This window comes from Astatotilapia calliptera, chromosome 7 (assembly GCF_964374335.1).
Source record: "Astatotilapia calliptera chromosome 7, fAstCal68.1, whole genome shotgun sequence".
NCBI classification, from domain to species: Eukaryota; Metazoa; Chordata; class Actinopteri; order Cichliformes; family Cichlidae; genus Astatotilapia; species Astatotilapia calliptera.
In genome coordinates this window covers 66,261,093-66,284,329 of record NC_137428.1, presented here as the reverse complement: position 1 = coordinate 66,284,329, position 23,237 = coordinate 66,261,093, and the positions used below count along the sequence as shown (strand labels likewise).

General features: G+C 40.1%; 1 protein-coding gene across 5 annotated transcripts in view; it reads right to left on the bottom strand.

Annotated features, from left to right (window-relative positions):
* The window catches only part of LOC113027110 (UPF0606 protein KIAA1549), a 35,612-nt gene extending 18,164 nt beyond the window's left edge, over positions 1-17,448 (bottom strand). For all 5 annotated transcript variants that reach the window (XM_026176634.2, XM_080304946.1, XM_026176629.2 and 2 more), the window contains exons 1-9: positions 17,216-17,448; positions 16,232-16,522; positions 3,848-5,926; positions 3,646-3,734; positions 2,567-2,726; positions 2,328-2,458; positions 1,028-1,220; positions 814-873; positions 575-720 (exon numbers count right to left, since the gene is read on the bottom strand). In XM_026176634.2, coding sequence (XP_026032419.2) covers positions 575-720; positions 814-873; positions 1,028-1,220; positions 2,328-2,458; positions 2,567-2,726; positions 3,646-3,734; positions 3,848-5,926; positions 16,232-16,364 — 2,991 coding nt within the window. In that variant the 5' untranslated portion in view covers positions 16,365-16,522; positions 17,216-17,448. The remainder of the gene's footprint in view (positions 1-574; positions 721-813; positions 874-1,027; positions 1,221-2,327; positions 2,459-2,566; positions 2,727-3,645; positions 3,735-3,847; positions 5,927-16,231; positions 16,523-17,215) is intronic.
* Between the last annotated feature and the right edge of the window lie 5,789 nt (positions 17,449-23,237).

Here is a 23,237-nt window from a genome sequence, read left to right as displayed (position 1 = left end):
GTCTTTGAATGGCTTGCCCCTGAGATGAATGGGATGGTGTTGCCATGGAGATCGAGCCGTATCCTGTCCCCTTAGAGAGGAGATGAGCAGGTGCAGAGAGGACCCACAAAAGCTAGAGCTTGATTAGTAAAGCACTAAGGCTTTCACTGGTTACAAACAGTGTCACACTCACATAATGACCCCTCTGTACTCAGAAAAGGTGGCAAGAGAGAGCTTGTATCAGGGTATAATGATACAAATGGTACAAGGAAGGATGGTTCTGCAGAGTTTTTAGAAGTTTTGTTATATAGGGAACAAGAAATGTAAAAAGCAAAAAAGTATTTGTGACCCTGAAAGAGCTTAAAGCTTAGTTGCATAGAGAATGAAAGTGAGAGACACGGAACACAAAGAAATAAGAAATTTCTTTGCATTTTTTATGTGATTACATATATGAAATATTTATTCTCTGGTAAAAAATTGAAATAAAGATATGGCTTACATTCGTGGCATGTGGAACGGGGCCCAGTGAGCCTGGGGCTACGGAGCTGTAAATATAAGCTGAGTAAAATGATTATTGAATCTATAAGCATATTACCTGAACACTACTGTTGCCTATGGTGGTGGCCCTTTTAACCCGTCTGACTGATCCTATTGCTTCACCGAGTAACAGGGCCAACCGGCGCTCCATGTTAGCTTGAAAGGTCCTCTCACCCACTTTCTGGTCCAGCACACCCAGGAGTACTACATATACACACACAGCAGAAGTAATATGCTCTGTAGTAACTGCTTTACATGAACTGTAAGACTGACAAAAATCATTCAAAATCATTATACCTGTTCTAACCCAGGAAGAGCGAAGCAGTTGGCTGGTGTTCAGCTCTGGATAATTGAAAGCTAGTGGAAAAAATTATAAAATTAATCAATAAGTGCTGTGACCTTTACTCGTATTCATTGTTGGCGATCACAATCAGAATTTCCAGCTAACCCAGATACAGAACTGATAATATGAAAATGGAAATAGTTCAAATACAGTCAGTACGGTACTCACGCTCAGCGATCTGCAGCACAGGAAAGCCCATGTAATAGCTGAATTCCACCATAGTGAGTTTCATTAGAGCACTGCTGATCTCTGACCCCATCAGATAACTCCTTGAACTGCGAACAGTGAAAGTAATGTCCACCGGTTTCCTCGCTAGTCCTTGTTCCTCGTATATGGGAGCAGCCATGGTGATGTTTACAATCTGAAACATAGTGGTAGTGTTACAGGAAACAGAAAAAACACATATTAAAACTAACAAAACATTTTCTATCTTACTGTTAAAGTAGTACCTGTGTCTTAAAGACCTACAATTAAATTCCCTCTGAAAAGAGAACTACATAACTATGTGATCAAATAACCTCTTTAGTAACAAAAAATAATCTTCTTTAATACTCAACAACTAGAGCATGAAGCACTTTAAAAAGAATTAGCCATGTGAAAAACACTTGGGTCATGCTCATGAGTTATGGTAAGATGAACAACGAGTAGACCAAGGAGTGAGTATAGCGTCCACAAGAACACTTGGGTCTAAATCCTTGCCTCTAATTATAAGCTCTGTGCTGCATTTATTTGGCAATAACTATCATAACCCAAAATGACCATAAGCATCCATACTTTGGAGAGACAGAGCACTTAGTTGCTCCTTTCCAAAAGAAGCAAAATGCAGAGCGATGGCTTTTGTTCCTGCAAAATTGCATTACATGGACGTTACATTGTGTCTGCTATTACAGTGCTTCTCAGTAACATGTGCAGCATTCTCTGTAGAGATGCTGTCTGTGGTTTGATGAGGTTGATCCAACCTTGAAAAGACAGGCGATGGATTTCAGAACACAAGGAAGACTCCAGTGTTTTCTTTTCTTATAATTGACTTTTTAATCTTACAGAATAGCAGAGCTTTGTTCTTTGAGTATTACTTCCTCTTGAGCTCTCTGTTTTGATTTTTCTATAATGCTCATAAAACACTGCCAATTACAAATATTTTACTTTCAGCCTTTTTAGATAATAACAAGATAAATCTGTAAATACACGCAGTGCATAAAGAATCCCACAGATCAGTGAGTGAAATGACTTGATTTGTATTGGTCAGCTTAGTGAACAAACAACATTTTCAGCTTTTTTTCTTTGAGTAAAAACTCGATATTTTTAAAGCCTTTTTGTTGTATTTGGTCAAGTTGATAAGAAATTAAATATTTCATTTTTTCAGATTCTTTCAGATCCTAAGCCACAATGAAAGCATCCTAATGAAAACATCCCAGCTGGAATGCACCTCCCTGACTGCCCATGGCTTCCCTCACTTTGTGCCACTCACATGCACTGTGAAATTAGTCGACTCCTTTGATCGCCTGCGGACTTCAGCGAAGGCCCTGGTCAAACCTCTCTCGATGCTCTCACTGAAGTTGCAGAACCGCACGTCTACGTGGCCAGGAACAAACTGCAACACTGCACAGACGAATTGAATACTTTCTGACTGAGCTTAAAAAATAAAGGTCAAATTCTGCTAAATGCTTCAAGTGCCCTCGGAAAAAGACTCAACAAAAGGTCATTTACCTGAGTGGACTTGATAATTTCTATCTGGCGTCGACCAGTTTGGAGAAACAGACAAGAAGCGGCGCCCCGACCTCCTCAGTGCATTGACGACAGACATGCCTGTGTACACGACAGGACCCGACACCGCTCGAAACACAAACTTTGGTGGTGGATCAACAACCTACATTAAGAAAGCAGAAATTAATTGTATTAAAGAGACACACTGTACATTAAGTAACTTATGCTAAATAGGCTGTGTATCGTCTGGAACTCAATGTGACAGAAGTGGTCTGGCTGAGTTTGTATGTGGCGCTGTGACAATCACAAAAACACCCCAACACAAACATAGACTATACTTTTAACACATAAACGTACCACCAATTTACACCCACACTCTGTGTGAGCCACTACAACTCCGTTCACTCAATTGCTCAAAAATCTAACAACATCTAGCTCAGTAGGTAGCGTGGTCGCCCCATGATCGGAAGGTCGGGGGTTTGAATCCACTGAATGGCTACCCCGAGGAACCCCCTGAGCAATGTACCATCCCTACACACTGCTGGGCACCTGAATAGTGGCTGCCCACTGCTTCACTGAGTGAATGGGTTAAATGCATCAATAAAGTATACATTATTATTATTGTTATTATGATCCGTCCATTCGCTTCCACTTATCCTTTTCAGGGTCGCCGGGGGCGCTGGAGCCTATCCCAGCTGTCACAGAGCACGAGGCGGGGTACACCTTGGACAGGTCTGTCGCAGGGCTAACACACAGAGACAGACAAGGATTCGCACTCACATTCATGCCTGCATTCACACCTGGGCAATTTAGATAGTGGGGATAGGTTAATTAACCTAAGTGCATGTCTTTGGACTGTGGGAAGAAGCCGGAGTACCCAGGAAGAACCCACGCTAACACGGGGAGAACATGCAAACTCCACACAGAAAGACCCCGGGCTTATGGTGGAATTGAACTCAGGACCTTCTTGCTGTGCAGCAACAGCGCTAACCCATTTTCCCCCCATATTTTTCTTAATTGCAAAAAAATGGTTGACACCTTGCATTATTTAAAATATATGGAAATATGTTTAATAAACTTACTTGCAGTTCCACTGATTTGTTAAATTCCCCTTTCAAAATGTCTCTGACCTGAGATTTAGCATATCCTACAGTGGCCCCGGCTGGAAAACCTTGTGAAAAAAGCACAAGCTAATGGTCAATGTCTCTCTCATACTCTGCTGTCTATGAATAACTCTTTCAAGCACAGTTAAGTAAGACAAAACACATTAAATGCCTAACTTACCGATCCTGATCAAATAAGCGGGTTTGTTAACGTTGCAGAGGTACGATCTTGATGTTGGTGCTATAGCTGTGATTTTACCAACAGTGGTAGAGATGATGTTGACAATAGTTGAGGCTTCAGAGGTGGCAGTAATTCTGCTTGTGGCTTGATGGGGAGTAGTTGTGGCAGGTGTACTTGTGGGTGTAGTAGAGACTTTATTAACTACACTACTGGTTGGGATATAGGTCAGTGTGGCTGGGGTGTCAACTCCATCTTCAGTCACCCCCTGATCACCCATCACAAATGGAGGGGGCAGAGTCACATTCTGAGGCGTGGATTCAGTTGAAACTATAGTTGCATTGAGAGTTGGATCATTTGTAAAAGCAGACTCTTCAGGAGCTAATTCTGTTGTACCGGCTGTGCTATTGGCAGCAGGCTCAGTGGGAACAGGGGAGAAGTCTATAGTTGCAGTTAAGACAGCAGTTGCATCCATAGTACTTTTTGGGGGAGACTCTGTAACATACCAATGAACATACGTAAGAGAGGAGGCAAAATTTAAATCGTCTGGCAGCAAAGGCGTTGTACTTGGCTGCACAGCTTCTGTAATTGGAGTGCTATCCAGGCCAACGTTGTTTGTATGTGCAGACCAATCTGTGGTGGACACCTGACCATCCGAAGAAGAAAAGGAGTGGAGGGAATGCGTTGGGACTATGGAAGGATCAAGAAAAGGCTGAGAGGCATTGGCCACCTGAGGACTCTCCTCTGTGGTTACTACAAAGCTCGTTTCATCATGAGGCTCAAGCCCCGAGAGATCACTGGAGGACTCCTCTTCAATCACTTTTGTATCATTGCTGAAGCTGTTGTTAGGTGTGCTGTCTGTAGTACTGATGGACACCACAGTAATGTTCCCCCTGTGTTCAGCTCCGCTTTCTGAACCGTTATTCTCCTTGGTCAGCTGATTGTTATAATATTCCAAGCTGTTCATGTCTGGCAAAAGGACATCTGTCGGTTGAATTGTGTACGTATCTGACCAATCTACGTCTGAAATGTCAGGCACGTCACTGTTAGGTGTTGGAGTAGGTTCCAGGGAAAACTGAACTGTTGCTGAAAATGAGGAAGGATAAATAGATCTAGGAGAAACTACGGTGCTGTACGCTGTCACGAGGCTGGGGGAAGGGGAAACGTACAGAGGATTCAGGGATGAGGGAGATATGCCCACTCTGGAAGGGAAGGACGTGTCATAAGTTTCTGTATAGTCTTCTAGATCATATGAGTCAGAGGGCACCTTGGTGACCAGAGAATAGTCTTCTCTATCTGCATTGAAAAAAGACATCGTCTCCAAGTAGTCCCCAGACCCCCAGTCTACTTCCATGGTGTTGGTGGGGTAGAAGTCCTCTGGAGAGAGCTCTGTGGGTTCAGATGAAGGTGATGCAGGGTGGGGGGTGATGAAAGGCACCTTGTAGCCAGGAGACTGAATCTCATCTGGGTTGGGTAGCATGTTTATATCATATGCATGTTTGCTTTCCAGTGGGGGATTACTGGAGCTCAGCTGGTCTGCATGCATTGGTTTCATATGTGAGTCCTCTGCTAAAAGGTCTGTGAAAGTCTGAATAGGTGGCCCGAGAGGCCCTTCAGGTTGGAAGGTCATCCTTTTCTCAGAATTAAGACCTAGCTGGGGTGTTGGAGAAGGCTTTACTGATGTTATGGATATATTTTCCCAAGGCTGTAGCTGGGACTTTGTTTGAGCTTCTGAGAGAGATGACCTCGCCAGCTTCCAGCCTAAGGAGAGTTCAGCTGGTCGTTGAAACTGTGGTACAGATGGTCTTAAGGTTGGAGTCGTCAGAGTGTGTGGCTCTTCTGCAGAGGCATCTCTTAACATGATGACTTTGGAGTTTTCATATGCAATATGCCCCCTATGAATGTTATCAGCAGTCCGAACTTCATGGCTTGGTTCAGGATTGGATGGGAGGGCACCAGGTGAGTCTAGACTCTCAAAGGCAGTATAATGCGAGTCAGGTAAGGCTAATGGTGATGATGTAGGACTTTGGATATCTCCAACAAATCCCATGGGATCATGTGTAGAGTCCAAAGGAGATTCATCTGCAGAGGAACAAAGACAATGCTTCGTATCAGTACAGGAAACATAGGGAAACTCATATATAGAGACAATGACTGAAAAAGAGGCTAATTCTAAAGAAATCATTTTACCATTTAATTTTTATTGCTGAAAATGGTTGTTTCAGTAATAAAAAGACAAAGAAATACCCTGCTGAGCATGAATCTCATATCAGCCCTATGAATCAGTAACTGTAATTTCATCCCTTGTGAATGTTTACTTTGTACTCTGGTCTGTTAACAGGAATGAAGGAGTGTGATGGAGTCAGTGTTGAATGTGTGATTTTTGCCAAAAAAGTGTGTTTAAACTGTTGCACACCGAGCCAAGATGAGAGCAAACACGACTTTTCACGGCAGACAGGGAGGCTACCTACTCTAAGCCATGTTGTAACTGGACCGGCATTGAATTAGTGAACATTGGTGTTATGTTTACTGGTGTCGAAATGGCCAACATCAACTGTATCATCTATAAGGGTTTAAAAATATATAATGGAAGGACATCATAATGGAACAGGGTCCATTATGATGTCCATTTGCAACAAACAGTGAACATGAAGACAATGCACCCGGATGAATTTATACTTACAATAAATCAATACTATATTTAAAATAGCTTGATCAGATTTAAATTTCAGATCGATAAAGTGGAGATAACTTCCCCGAAAACCTTTTGACTGTATGTCACCTAAAGCCTGTACATAGATCAGTTCTTATCAGTATCAGACTCCTGAGAAAAATAATTAGACAGTCACTAGTTTAACTCTCCTTTGCTTAAGTGGCTACAAACAAACAGACAAAAACCAAAAACTAAAGAAAATGTCATTAGAATAAAAGAGCAAGGACGGTCTCACAGGCTAATGATGTGAAAATCATTGGGGAAGCAAAGAAAAGCTGACAGATTTCTTTGGTTCCAGTTGTGAATATGCTGACATACACGCACGGACCATATGTCTTAAGATTTTACCAATGAACTCTCGAGAGTGCATTTGAGACCCTTTTTCATGGCACCTGATCTCGAACTGATGGATGGTGCAATTTTCAGCTCATCAGCAAGCCCCTCTACAGCGTGCACACAACATTAAAATCATTAAGGCCGACTTTTGAGCAGTCAAAATGCAGAAATAGCAAATGCCGCTTACGCAACGCATTTCAAACTCTATTTAGGTGCCAAAGCACTCCATATTGCGTAACAAAGTACATGCACATCATGCATGATTTAATTTGGGAAGAGTCTTGATTACAAGCCACTGCCTGGCATATTTAACACTGCCTACATGAACTGGAACAATTCTTTAATTATTAATGGAAAATAGATGTTTTACACTTATCTGCATATGTTTGCCTCTTTCATATACCCAAATATGTTTCACCAACCTTAATGCATGGCAGTCTTACTAACACTGTGCAAGAATTTAACAATGTCAGTTAAACATAACTATTATCCATTACCAGCCTTGTTGCTAATAGTGGCCTATTATCAAATCAAATGATTTTACCAGTGTTAATGGCAGCTGTTTATCTGTTGTGATGATTTAATTGTCCACTGACTGAACTGACTGAAAAACACGGTTATAAAAATGAAGATGTCTTTGTTTCACGAGTTTATGGCGGAAAATCATCACAACAAAAAAACCACAGATAATCAGAGACCGGATGACTTAGTGTGCCTGCTTACAATAAATGATATGTTTATTAATGCTGTTGGGTTTATGGATAGCTAAATGACTTGATGCAAGGCTCACGTCTGCACTGAGCCTTACAAACAAACTCTTTTCAATAAACTTGGTGCAGACTGTAAGTCTTAAATTTGTCACTGAAAGTAGGTCTTGAACAGAGCAAGACTTCAAAGGCACCATTGTTGTCATTGCCAGAAGCTAGCCACCAACAGCCTCTACATAGTGACTCAGCAGCAGCTGCAAAGGCTGCTGCTTTTTGTAGTTCACAGACGCTCTGCAGAATCATGCACTCTTGAAAATAGCCACAGAATAAGCTAAGGGAGAAGACTATTTTTAACAGCGCTAGTGCAGATCGCTTAGCAAAAACATCAACAAAAATGAATGCATTTTGGGGCCATCATCTTCAATTTACTGCATCGAGTCATACAAGCAGACGCCTCTGGCTTGGCCCAGGAGAAATCTCGTAGCTTAATTATAACCTACGCTGGTACCTTAATCAAGTCAACATGCTAGCATAACAGAGCATGCTGGAAAGGACTTGGAAAAGAAAAGCCAAGTCTTTCTTCTGTGAAGGCTAGTCTGTCTTGCACATTTTCCAAGATTCTTGGTTTCTGTGCCAAATCTTTGAACCCACAGGGATGTAACACACAGCTGGGCAGACGCATGTGTACACTGCACTGAGCACACAATAACAGGAGAAACACTAAAATAGAAGGACTCGCGGCATCTAGTCATCTAGTCTCTACAGAGAACACAGCAGAGAAATGAAAGTCATTCTACAGTGGCAGCAAATCTTTTATAGGTAACTGTGAGAAAGATGCTATTTTAACTGCTAAATAACTCTTAATTAAGTCAAACTCATTTGGCTGTGAACAAAAAGATGTTTGGAGCTACAGATATATAAAACAAGAAGCAAAGACAGTGCAGACAAGCTTTATATAAGAGCATGTTGGACAACAATGCTGATGTTTGAGGTCACGCTGTTAAACAAGACCTCAAACTGTCACCTCATTTCAACACACCATTACAGCGACACAGTGTTTCATATACAGTCACATTTGTGATTATTAACCAAGAACAGATTACTGACAAAAACATCTAACACAAAAACAATGATTGACAGGAGAATGATGATAACAATGATAACTGCAGAGATGTCGGCGATGGTGATGATGATAATTATCACGGTGGTAAGTAAAGACGGGATGAAGGAAAATGGACAGCCAACATTTAATTACTGATGTATTAGAACAAATCTAACAACACTAACATGCAAAAGCTGAATTACAAACATACAAAAAATTGACTGTCTATCTGTAATACTTAAATATGCACAGTCTACATACTTGAAGGCTAATCGTTGATGACACCCTCGGCTCAGTGTGACAGACAGCAGCCCGAGTTAGGGCTAACATTACAGAGCGCAAAAAAAATGAACAATGGACTAGAAGGCTATCGTGCGCTACCACCTGTTCCCTGAAAGAGGAGCGCGTCACACTCGGCTGGCCGCTCATTGCTCGGCCTGCCTGTGAAATGATTAAGCACTGACCTTACAGATAAATTGCGCAGTATTTTATACCTGCACAGTTGGTGTGGAGCACCCACAATTTTATTGTACATGTACAATGACAATAAAGACTGTCCTATTCTATTCTATTCTAATTTAACATACAGAATCTGCTGATTGCTTTTCATCAACAACAGGCGCTTGAGTGAAAACTTTTCCATATTCAAGCAAGTGATGGCACAAAAATAACACTCTTTCTGTGATCTGGATGGTTTGTTCAGCTTCCGTTTATACAGGCAGCTCTGGGGTTGAACGACTGCCAGCAATCATGTAAAAAAGGTTCTGACAAGAGAGGGATTATTACCGATGGTGGCTGATGTAATGATCCTCTCTAAAATCCCTCCAATCAAAAACAGAAGAGACTGCACTCAAGGCAGAACCTACTTCAAGTTTTTTAAGTAGCATCAGACCAGTGACCAGTGTGCAGGTTGCATAATCGATTACACATTTATCCATTTTAGCCAAACCGCACAAAAAGCCGGTTGATTTGTACGAGCATGATGCAGCGATAAAAGTTTAAATATTTTATGCAGCATTTTAATTTAAACCGTCAGATAAACATAATTTTAAGGAATTTTGAGTGATTGCAAATTTGAATGATTCTCTGTTTTGAATTAAGTTTACAGAGTAAAAGTGTAAAAAGGAGAAAAGATAACAACGTACAATAACTGTACTTTACACACACACAATAGTAAAGCCTACATCATGAACACACACACACAAAAAGGAAATCCTCCAAGTAAGCTGAAATGTGATTTTGCCTTCGGTGTCTGCTTATGAAAACAGTTCCCAGGGCCCAAACAAAGAGCTGATAATGCCTCTCAGCAGACAGCACTGCGCTGGAACTGAATCGGAGAAAATACCTTTCACTGGTCTCCTTTACTCAGCCAGACTCGAGGCTCACATAGACTGAAAAATGCATTTTAGAATTATGCTTTTACATTTTCCACATTGTTTTTTATTAAAAATGTATAATGTAAACTAAGAAAGATATTTATAAAAAAGTGGCAAACCCAATCCATTATAATTGTACTGCACACACACAATGCTGAAGCTCATAATAATTAAAACAAACCGATACTGCTAGCAAAAATGTTATTTTGACATTCCTGTCTTCACATGAAAACAGATCCCAAGGCCCAAAGAGGGGACCTAATAATGCCTGTCAGCAAACAGCACTCTTGTTGACGTCTGGAACAGAATCAGAGAAAATACCTTTCACTTGTCTCCTTTATTCAACGAGACACTGTGCTCACATATAAACAGAAAGAGGGAATAATGCAATGACTCGGTGCTCCAGAAAAATAGGATTCGGGATGTAAGAAGTGACAGACGTAAGCATGTCTGCGAGGGCATTTTCAGGAGCCGAAAATAATAATTAATGCGTTCCTGTCTCCATCTGCTTTAATCCAAGTCGACGAGGATGAGTATGCATATTTTTGAGTGGAAGAGACTCAGCAAACAGTCCACACTAAAGGAAAGTAACATGAGTCTTTATACAAAAAAACTAATAAAAATCTACAATTATCCCACAAAGATATGTGGTCCTGCTGTACTGGTCAGAGCTGATTTTACAGGGAAATTTTATAGGAACCAATTACTGGAATACGGTTACTTAAACAATATGAATCAGCCAAATAGCAACACAAAGATGTGTTTGTAAATACACACACAGCATAGACATTAATCCATGCAAGCACATATGTCTATTTAAACCAAGAAACTTGAGATACCAGTGAAGGAGTGCTATAACAGCACAATTTCCTGTGTTTGCCAGATTCGTTTTTGCTAAAAAAGAAAGTAATTTAATGGCAGTATTATTCGGGGGGGAAAGAGGACAGAAGAAAGGGTCTTTTTAGCATTAATGTTAACTACACCCCCACACATGGTTCTGTTTTCAGCTCAGCCCGTTGCGTGACTGGCGCTTTTCAGTTGGCAGGAGCCGTGTATGTTGAGAGCAGTCATACAATCAGTGCTGACGTTTAGTTTATCAGGGAAGCTTTTAGGATGGGAAAGATTTAATTGTTTTTATCAGCAGAGTTCTATTAGATCAGTGTCTCTGCCAAAACTAAAGAAGCTCCCCTGACAGAAAAAACCCAAATCTCAGAGCTATAGAGGGTACATTTATTATAAACACACAGTTTATGCACTGCAGACACTTGTTGAAGTCAGCTTACACCAAGCAGCGGAAGATTAAAGAACAGACTTAAATCAACAAAGTACGGCCTATAAACAGAAACCAGATACAAATGTTACAGTTACCGACGAGAGTCAAATAAAGGAAATAAATGAAACTTAACATTAAGTTTCATAGTTAGAGAGACTGTTCTGATTTGACCAAAAATGAACATGAGACCTGACTGGGGTCATGCCTGCACTTAAAATACCATCAAATATTAATGTGACCTTTGTTTTTGTTTTCTTTTTCCTGAGGGAATACTTGTTTTTAAGACAACAGCAAGGTGGGCATAAAAAAAGAGATGGGTTCACCATAGAGAAGGAGGTTATGATGATGTATTTGAATATTTAACTTGAAATCTGGACACGCTCATTCACTTTTAAAGTCTTGATTTTCTTTAAAGACTGGAAGGTATCAGTCAGCAGCCTCTTCTATTTTGTCTCATTACACTCTCAGACGTTACGTTCTGGATTAACAAACACTGTCTGCTGGGCGAGGTTAAGTTCCCTATAAAGCTCGTAGGAAGCTGCTTTCAAATAACTAATTTTGTCTGAAGGGTTTGGTCAAATGCTTACTGTTTGGCTTCTAAGTGGGTGCAGTAATCCTGAAAGGGCCAAAACAAAATGATTTAGCCTGGAGAAGCTGAAAGAAGGCCGTGCTGAACCGAGCCATCTGCTCTGATAAATATATAAATAATCAGCTGCAGCTCATCAGAGCAGATTTGGGCTCAGCGCAATATGGCCTCAATGTGGCCTCCTGTCAAATTATGAACTCTGCATTGCACATTTTAAGCTCCTGACACTGGCAGACTGTTAGTATAAGAAACTGTAGGCAAAGTCAGGGAAATGTATTTAATAATGAAAGTTTTACAACTCTGTGTTTCTGTAACCAATAACTTTTGCAGAGGAAGGCAGCCAAGTTCTCGGTTTTTTAACAACAATAAGACTATTTTTTATTAATTTCTCTCAAATCTAATCTTTAAAAAGCAGAATACAGAATATTGAACTGGATAGAATGCAATGTTTGCTTTGGTGCTGAATTTAATAAATATTATGCTAATGGAAGGAAGGAAGTCAATAGCAAACAGACAGTTCCTATAATATTACTGCAGCTATTATAATTCTGTTTTATACTATTTGAATATATCTGCTCCAAAAAATGGGCAAAATCTAATCCTAACACAATATTAATAAGTAATAATGTCTGGCTTTCAAAAAACAAACAACAAAAATCAACTAGTCTTTTTTTAAATAAGATGCTGTGTAGGTTCGTGATACTCTGGTGGAAAATTGCCTTGGTAACCCCCACCAAAAAAAGGGTACACAAAATCACTACCAGATGTACATTCATGGGCCAGACTATGGCACCTTCACATCACAACCCACGAGCAAGATGCAGGTAATAGCAGGCAAGTGGAAAAGATTACACAAACTCGAGTGCAGCCATTGGCAGAACAGCCGACTATATCATAACTGTGATGTGTATACGTGCTATCAGACACGATTATCGAGAGAAATAATGACGTTAATAATAACACTGTAGACTTGAGTTAAATAGTCGTCAGTGTCACATCATTCGCTGTCTCTTGACCAGCTTCTACCACGCTCAGCAGAGCCAAATAATGCTAGGAGAGGCTAGTGAGTAGGCAAGGTCGGCCACTGGCTGCTTCCCAGGAGCTCGTTGTGCTCGGCCTCCAGGCCTGGTGAGTGCAAAAGTACCCATTGTTTGGCTTTTGATAGGTTCTAACCATTGATCTGCAACTGGCTTCCAGCTCTAATGAATAATGAATGCCCATATTGTCATCCCACACAGATCGCATTTCACATGGAAACAGACTACACTGGTAATTAGACAGGACTTTGCTGGCCTGCAGCTTTCTATGCTGAACTTGCCAGGGATTGTGGTGTGGAGAGAGAGAGAGGTACTGCTGAGGTAAAATTTCAAGGGCATTTTATAAGTTTCGAACAGCATCTTCCATATTTTTCAATTCAGATATGAAATTTACATGCCGAACTATTTCTTTAACAGAAACTGTTAAGAGGAGAAGCCTGACAGAAGTCAGGACATGGGTCTCCTGTGTGGTGTTGGGTCTGGAGGAACAATAAGACGTCGGTCGCCATGCTCTATTTGACCCAGAAACTGAAAGAGGAAAGCTGTTAGACTGGTGACATCAGTGTTGATACAGACTACGGAAACTTGGAAAGCTGTCATGTTGCTGATGAACAAAGTGAAGTGAACAGTGATGGGTGAAGACCATGAGCAAAATGTGTGATCTCACAATCACAGACTACAACTGAAGAACAGAACCTTTATTCCAAGCATTTTAGTTCCCAGTGCAGGATAACGAGTACGTATTTTACAGCCTCGTGTCACCAGATAAGAGCTAGAAAGTGTATCTGACATTAAAGTAGCTGTATGAGCAGCAATGGTTACACCTCTTAATTGTGTAAAAGAAACTTTCCTTTCAACAAAGCAGCAATATTTTTGTATTACACACCTAACACAATGTACAAATGTATATTAATCAGACCTTATTTTGCACTTCTGCTATCAGACCAACAAATATCCAAAAATTCCTATTGCTGAATTCTATTCATTTTCTTTTTCAATATTTATTTAAATACTTTTACAAAGATTTGTTTGAGTTTTAGTCACAAGATAAAAACAACTTTACATTCCACAAAAAATAAGACTGCTCTGTAGTAGGCAGCCTGAACGTGGGCAGGTACCTGTACCAATCCAACTAGAAGGATAACTAGCAGAGCTAGTTCTTATACTCCATACCATTTCTGCTTTATCTGCAGAATCACAAGTTCTAATGAGAGGAACCAAAGTCCTTCCTCCTCAGGGGGCTCTACAAGATGCTGAGTTCCTAACTTCACTTTTCAAAATAAATAAGTAAACAAATAAAATTTTGCCATAATGTTGATTTTTAAAAAAATGGAAAATGCTTAAAATGAAACAGGCTACTGTGGAAGATTTAGCAGCTGCCTGAGATTTGTCCAAATTAAAGGAGAAGTGTCTATAAGATGCTCCTGAAAGGGTCTTATTTAGTCAGCATCATCATCAATACCAATTTATCAAAATATAGGACATGAAGGATGAAAATGGCTAATAATGAATGCTGTTACTTTTTTGCTGGTGTTGTTATTTACTTCCTCTGTTCTGCCATGAAAACCAAAAATGTTAATTCTAAAAAAACAAAAACAAATTTTGAACGTTTGATCTGAAATAAGATTTAAAAATCTAAAAAGAAACTTTCAGATTTGATCAGTATTTTCCACAGAATTAGCCACTTGCTAAATAAATGAGAAAATAAACAGGTGAATTCTTACAAAACAAACAAAAAAAGAAACAAACAAAACAGCCTTAAAATGTTTAACCATAAACAAATAGATGTTAAACCATCGACGTATATCTAGCGTATCCTTTAGAAGGCTATCACAAGAAACATGTTCATCTCTGAATGCTAATTAAAAATGACAATCAAATGCAAATAACACAGATGTCAATATATCAAACTTGCAATCAGATGTCGTGCTTTACCAAATGATTTGATAGTATTTTAGCTACACGCTGAGAAAAACTGCAATATAACAAATGGCTGATAGCCTGCGCTAAAAAGCTGCGAATGGAGGTGTTATCAAACAAGTGTGAGTTCAAGACTCGCTAATGCCTAATTTCCTGCACAAGGTTTTCACCCAGGCATTTAATACATAATCCTATTACCATCCAATATCATGAGTTTTTGGCTACCCTCTAAACACGGTCTTTTTCACTGGCCAGTGTGTTAGTGGGATAATGTCACTATCAATAAAATTAAGCCCGGACAAAGCACCCATCAAGTCGGAGGGTTTAGACACTTTCTCTTTCTACAGTTACTGGAAGTTGGTTTAACCCCAGACTCTGTGTACAAGAGGAACTGAGTCACTTCTGATTCAAGGATGTGTCTGTGTAGTCTTCAGTGTGACTGCATCAGGGCAGAAAGCCCTGTTCTCATGAAAATCATAACAGTGGTAAGTTCACACCGAAGCGAACTAACAGACAGAAGCTGTTTCCACAAATGAAGTGACAAATAAAAACGAATTCATGTATATTTCTATGAAACGGCTCATGACTTTGTCATTAAGGCCCTTTTTAAGGAAAAAGGTTAGCAATAGTGGCTTACACTTAAGGAAAGCAAGCTTATGACTGGAAGCTGACTGGTTAAGTTGGCTTATACACGGCCTGTAATAATAACAACCCCCAACTACATGAGCGACGCTGTTCAATGGCCCACAAAAAAGGCATTGCCTGGATGTGACTGGTTATAACAGTTGTCAGATATTGTTAAAATATAGCACATATTTGTAACAATGAACACATTATATAGAGAAACTGACTAATGCCTCGGGGCTTCCTATTTCTCTCTGACCAGTCATCAGGATGAGCAAGCGTAAGCTATACCAGAAGCAAACCAAGATAAAGATCTTGATTGCACCCAGAATGGATCATGGATACATTAACACAATAGTATCACAAAAAGAGACAACATGTGTGTGAAATACTGACATTTGCTTTCAGGTTAATGCAGTTATTCAGTTAGATTAAGTGAAAATCACAAAAAAAGACTTAGAATTTGCAAATCTAACCATCAAAAGAATCCCAGATACACTCCTTGTAGCGTTCTTAATCTGAAATAAACATTAACGTGTGCCGATTCGATTTTTATTTGCAACTTGAACTCAATTGGAATATTATTTCTAAATGCTGTTCCTCAAAGCTACCTGAATGTTGGACACGATATTGATCCGTGCCACTTATGTAACACAAGGTACTTAGTGGATCATGTTGTGTGAGTCAGCAAAAAAAGAAAAGTGTTCTCTTACCTGCGCCAGGTAAGTCAGCTGCAATCACTATTAACAACACCGTTACCACCAGAAGCGCAGCACGTTGGCTGTGGGTGTGCATGAGAGCTTTGGGCATCACCACCAAACACACAGTGGAGACTAAACCTGCCATGGTACGGTGGGTGTCGAGTCAAGGCATGTCATCCGGTTAAGGAGAGAAGATTCACTCCAAAAAGACAATCGCAGGTTAGGTTTTTGCGAGCGCCTTAGTTTGCTCTTCTTCACTTTAAGGCCCCTTATTCCATCACATGTCTTTGTAGTGGAGAAAAACTGTTGAAAAGAAGCAACAGTGAGACATTTAAGAACAGCCTGCTTGAGTATCACTGTGTTAACTTAAGAATCCCCCAGTAAGCTGAAGAACAAGTGAAAACTACTTAAATCATTTCAAACCTGCAATTTTAGGGTAACATTAATAACAGATATCATTGGATGATTGGAGCAACACATTTTCTTTTATCCATGCCCTGGATCGTTGATAAAAAGTGAGTATTTCCCTTATTTATCCTGCAGTTTTCACACTCATGGCCAAATTGGTCGTGAAAACAGCGACTATTATCCCATCAAATAAACAAAACAAAGCAACTTACTCCCTATAAGGGGAACAAATCTGTAAGGAGGTCAAAAAAGCAAAAGACGATCCAGCACAGACCTCATCCCTCGGATGTATGGCTGGCTTTAAGACGCTCTCACAGCGGGTCTTATCATGATACAGTAGTCTCTTGTCCTACATCCCGTCCCGTTACTTGCAAGCTTAATGGTCATGTGGCTTTTCATTTAGCTAGACAAAGCAGGTTCCATCCCTCGTTTGAGTCTGACAGGAAAACGCTAAACGCTGCCTAGCCAAAATAATTTGATGATATATCCCAAAGCTTGCGCTCAGTGCATACATAAAGCGATTTTTCCTTCTCAATTCGCCCCCTGCCATTCCTGTAAGCCAGCTCATAGCTGCGCACACAGACTTACCAAGAAAGGGAGCTCCAACTCTATCAGTTCCTTTGTGAGCGTGAGGAGAGGATATCCTTGGATGAAATGCTGTGTGGAGCTCTGTCATTAACGTCCTCGTGCCCACCTGCGTGCCTTTGAAGTTTTTGCAGTGTATACGTGGTGTGCACGAACTGGCGACTGGCTTTCATCTGACACTCTTTTGGTAACAGTTACCTTCTCTCGTCCCGAGGATTGGGATAGCCCCGCCCTCTGACAGATCTGATTAGTTTCTAATTTGCTAAGGCGTATTCCCATTGGTTCAGCCTCTTTTCTGTCACGGTGGCCTTTTAAACATTAGGTTGGTCTTCGTCAGGAGGCGTCTGCGGCTTCCACGGCAACCTCACGCATTGATGCACTCACCCCAAGGTATAGCTATTATATTTTTATTGGCTGTATAGAGTTGACCTTCTTCCGCTACTGAGTTCAAACGAAAAATATTCTATTACCCTAATATGTAATTATATGCAGATCAGTTAACATTACATTTACAAGCCTGAGTCTTATCTTTATGGTGGTGAGACTTTGAAGGATCAAACAATTAATTCGTTTGTTTCTGTTGCTATTTAACACATTTCTGAAAACAAGTTAATGCTCTATGTAAAGATAAAATAAATATCCTTCTGGCAAAGACGGGGCCCAGTGGTGCAGCGTGTAAACGTTGCCCATTGCAGAGTTTTGTGGTTGCAAATAAATGGAGGTGATTAGCATACCTGATCACGTCAGCGCAAGTTTCTAAGTGAACATCATGGCGAACACCGCCACCTGGTGATGGTGTTGTGTGTAGCCAGTGCTGCCGATGTTAAAGCAGTTTCTTTTTACTTATTTCTCTCTGACTCTTGCTGTGGTCAGTGGATGAAAATGTCGTGAAAAACCTAACGTGACGTAGTAGCATTATGGTGTTTTAATCTCCATAAAATGTATGCGTGTAGCTAATGAGCAAAATAAAGTAGTTTAAATGGTTAAAAGGTGAGACTTCATTGTTTTCAGAGAATACTAAGACCTACATTATACTACCACATTGATATAACAGCTGTAGCTTGTGTGCAGATTCAAAAATGTGTAAATTTATGATGACCTTACACATTATATGGTATAAAATGGGCTCTGCCTGAACCATTTACAACTGTGAAATAAAATAAGGCAATAAATAAAAAAAATCTCTTTTATATGTTTTTTACAGACTGGAAGTTGGTTTCCAATTTTGTATATAGTGCATGACATGAAATGTTTCTTTCAAACTTGTGCATAAAATGTTGGTTTAATTGTAATACACAATAAGCCATGCCCAGACATTTTAATTAATTAATTCTAGATCACACACTGCAGTCAAACTGCACTTAATTCTGAGGTTTTGCAAGAGACAGTATGCTGGGTGCAAAGAATGAGCCTAACTCATGCACACACATATACCCCACAGTAGACAACAGGAGACCGATGCTGTGACTTAACAGTTTAATGTAAATCCAAGACAAAGTGTGATTACATTTCTACACATATACAATATGCATATGTGAGCATACAAATTCTCATTAATAACTCGATTCACCTCGGAGACCGAAAAAATGATCAAAAGTAACAGTGAATAACAAGCTATAACATAGTTCACCACAACGGGAGCCCCTTGTCACCCTACAGTTAGTAAAGAGGACAATTAAAATAACTATATTCTTCTATTTGACGAAGCTGTTTGTCTGTTAAAATCCTCCTGTAAAATTTACAATGCTATCATTAGTTTTTTCGAAGCCTAATATAAATTCACTCCATTTTTCTACAACGAAAATGATTAAGAGAAGCACACGACATCATAATGGTAACACAAGCGCTTAGTAGCAAGTACTCAACTTGTTAGGAGGTTTAATTAATCCTTTTTCTTATTGTCATTATTATATTTATTTAAACATTCTATAAAGCCAGTAAAATATCCATTCTCATAACATACTTAATATTAGGCTAAGGAACAGGGTATACATTGAACGCTACGTCAACAGATTGAAATAATGAGACATCACACCCCAATAAACCAAAGTAAATAAGAAAAGACAATAAACAGAGAAGTATACTAGGAAATACTGCAGCACACATTAGCTTCATCGACAAAGAATGAGATTTTACACCATTGATAAACCATACAGCAATGGACACAAAAGGGGGTCAGGGTTTGACGCGCTCTTAGGTCTTTAGAAAATGTTAACAAACTGAATTATCGCCTTCTTTGTGCGAGTAGTTATTTAAAACTACTATAACTTGATTATTATAATTTGATTATACCGAGGATCCCAAAAGGGACTGTGATCCTAAGATTAAGACAAACAAGGAAATCCATCTTTGAATGTAGTAGCTTTGGTCTACCAAGTATTCCGGTAAAATAACCCAAATGTTTAAAGTTCTTCAATGTGGACCCCAACATCTCATAAGATTGCAGATTGGGGTAATCGGCTGGTGCAGATCAAATGAATTTTAACTCAGTACGTAAAGAAATCACTTTTTTAAGTTTCAATAACTTGACGCCAGTGTCAGTGACGGCATCAAACCTTGACCACCTTACCCTGAATTCCCCCAAAGAATAGCCAGCAAAAGGAGCAGATCCCCATAACAAATATATATTAAAAACCAAAAAATAAAACAAAACAACAACAAAAACATACAAAAGGGCTTCAAGAATGCTCGTGTAACTAGATTATGAATTTCCTGGTGACAGAATAGTTCATCAGCACGTGATTTATCCACCTAACACCTGTCCTTAAACTCCTTTGTACTTTGGGAAGCAGCTGTGACTTTGCCAAATGACGTACAAGCGTGTGATTTGACGTTGCAGGTTGCTTGTTCGCTTACTAAGCTTCGAGCCAGCTTGGAGGAGTTTGTTCGAAGAAGACTAATGTAGCACTGCGTGCGCCGCGCTCGCAGGAATGTTTCTCAGTGTTTCCAAAGCTCCGGGACGACGAGTATGTGAGATGACACCGTGGGCAAAAGTGGAAGTTTGAGTGTATCTCAGGAGAATGCCAGGCTTCATAAAGAGAGAGAGAAAGATGCTGCCTTATGTTTTCTCTAATTTAAACGTCACCTTAAAGCTTTGGAGGTATTATTGGTTATTTGGAAGGCAGTACTTAAGAATAAAGTTGTTGCTGGGAAGGCTACACTCACCACAGCAACAGAAAACATTTTTATACTCTACTTAAGCACATTTTGGTAATTGTAAGGTCACTCGATCTACATTAATGCTCATATTCTTATTCCCCTCTTTTTTCATAGAAAACACAAAACATTGGTTAAGTGAAACTGAACGATAGACAAATGTTTCGTACACATCAAGTTATTTTTCACCGTGTTTGTTTGATTTGAGAAAATAGCGATTATTCAATATCCCCAACTCGCGATACCGGTAACTTTACATAATTAGTCTCATGTGGGAGCTCGCTGGAGAACAAATGTTTAGTTATTGCATCATGCATGGCCACAAATGGTGTCGAAATGAAACTAATGGTCACCCACGGAGAAAGATCTAAAGCCATTCCTGCCATTGCCTTTCACTCACAGGTCACATATTACATTCATTTTGTGCAGGTGACCACGCTTTTAAAGGTATACTTGGTATATTTTTGATTATTTCCATAATAATTAACCGGCCAGTCTCCTCAATGGCAACCTTTAAAATTAATTTTCTTACACTGCTAATAAAGCTACAACATCAACAACAGAAAAATTGATCATTTTAGACAATTATTGATTTAATCTAAACAGGGGCCAAATATGAGGAAAAATCAAAGTGAAACATTAAAAAAACAAAAGCTTTCAAACACATTGCAGCTCTTCTAATGGTTAAATGTCCAGAAACAAATAGCTGTGCTGTTTGCAAGAAGTATGCCAAATCCTCCCCGTGCATTCGTACGTTGTACACACATATACATTTCATGGTGGTGAAACAACATGTCCTCAAAAGCACTTGTAAAGCATTTAAAGATGAGACCAGAAGTTATTGCCTGTCTGCAATGCTGTAGAGGATTGCTTGTACTGTGCTGTGCTGTACATGATCGATCTGTAAAAGTCTTTGGTGGGACAAGCAAAAGAGTCAGAGTGTGTCAACATTAGCCCCATCCTGAAAAGAGTGGGGGAGTGGGGTCTGGACAGCAGTGTAGCGTGGGTAATGCCAAATTCCCTCAAAACAGTGGAATGTTTCAGTAGTTTGTGTCATAACAGAGGAGCTAAAAGACTTCCATGGAAAATCACTTCCCTTATGTGTGTGTGTGTGCGCTAAGGCCCCAATGACCCAGAGGAAATTAAGTAGGTAAAATAATATCAAATAAAAAGACAACGAACGACGTAACCAGCAACATACTATGTAATCACATCTTTAAGCGCCTGGACCCGAGGCTTGCATGCTGGAGCTGATGGGGAGGGGAGAGCTTTGAGGAAAGTACCGGGATAAAAGACCACTCTGGGGCCCATCGGGGGACCGCTGGATTTCAAACCTGGGTGTGGCATCCTCAAGACGAGCACGTATCGATAAGGGCCCCCAGTGGATCATCGTCAACTCAACACTTATCATCTTCAGCAGTGTTGCAACACTTTACACAGGTGCAACCACCTCAACAAAATACTAAATATCACTGTACATCAACCCCCAGGTTATAAAACAGAAATGAGCCTGACATATAATAAAAACACACACGCGCACGCACACGCTCTGATAAAACATCAACAAGAATTATTGCAACAATCTCTAAAAATAAACACATGTACTACAGCCATGTCAAAAAGTTCAAGATGATGTTGAAAAAAAATCACTTCAAATGCAAGTACTATGGCATACCATGAAGGAGAGGGGAAGGCTTTCACTAAATCACCAGCAGTTCTGATGCGCCCACGTTCGAGAGGACAAAGGAGATTCATTATTATTAGCTACAAGAAATTGAAATCTATTAAATCAAGCAGCAAACACACAAAGCGACAGCCCTATTGGTTCTCTAAGTGTTCGGGTATCCTGTCTGGCTGGCATGGCGGTGTCTGTGGTGAACCTGGTTCGAAGACAAATGGACAGCGATGACAAACCATCCACAATGTGCCCTTCCAGGTGTATGCTGTGACATTTCCCTTCTGTTCCCTTCAAAACATCCGTGAATCAACTTCCAATTATCTTTGCTGCAGAAACAAACAACAAGAGGAACAAATGAAAAGAACAAAAGAAGGATTAATGTCCGAATGTTACGCCATTCGGACATGTTGTTACGGCTTGGGCTCAGTGTTTACTATCAACCTGCTCTTTGCCAACTTGCTCCTATTTTAGTCCCATTTAAAATCGAGAGTTTCGCCCCGCCCTCCACGGTCCCCTGCTAAACTGACCCTATGCTTTCAACCAGCCCCTTAACTCATGCCTACACTGTACCTCTCTCAACAACCCTCAACACGCTGTCTCTTTGCTGCAGCCAGGCTTACAGAATCACCCTCGTGGCAACAATCACTTTCTGTCAGGCCCTTCGCTCGGACTAGCTCTTAACCTGCCTCTGCTGAGTCTCAAACATTATACTGTAACTCATTCCTTGTACACGAAAACTCAGCCGATATCGTTGCTCTGCGATCACGACACGCGTTTCCCTCGCGTGGTTCAAAAGAAACAAAATCCTAACTAAAGCCACATTTTGGGTGCCACCGTGATAGAGGTTTACAGCTACAGCTATACTGTACATTTTCACATTTACATTAATATCCACAGCAAACGTAGCAAGAATTTATCTACGACTTTGGTAAGTACCCCAGGCAAGTTATCTCATGCACACATAATAAAAAAGCTCGGCGTGATAAAACCTCTGACATTAATCTTCGTCATCTACGGTACGCTGTCATTAAGGACAAGAAACAGCAAGGGCTGAGCCTACACCTGGAAGAGAGCTACAACCGCCCCGATTAGGATGTCAAATCAGGGAAACGTGTGTCTCTAAGTATAGCTATAGTCTCTTGTGGCTTTCAGGATCCAAGCCAAGTAAACTGTGTCATTATATCTGTAAGG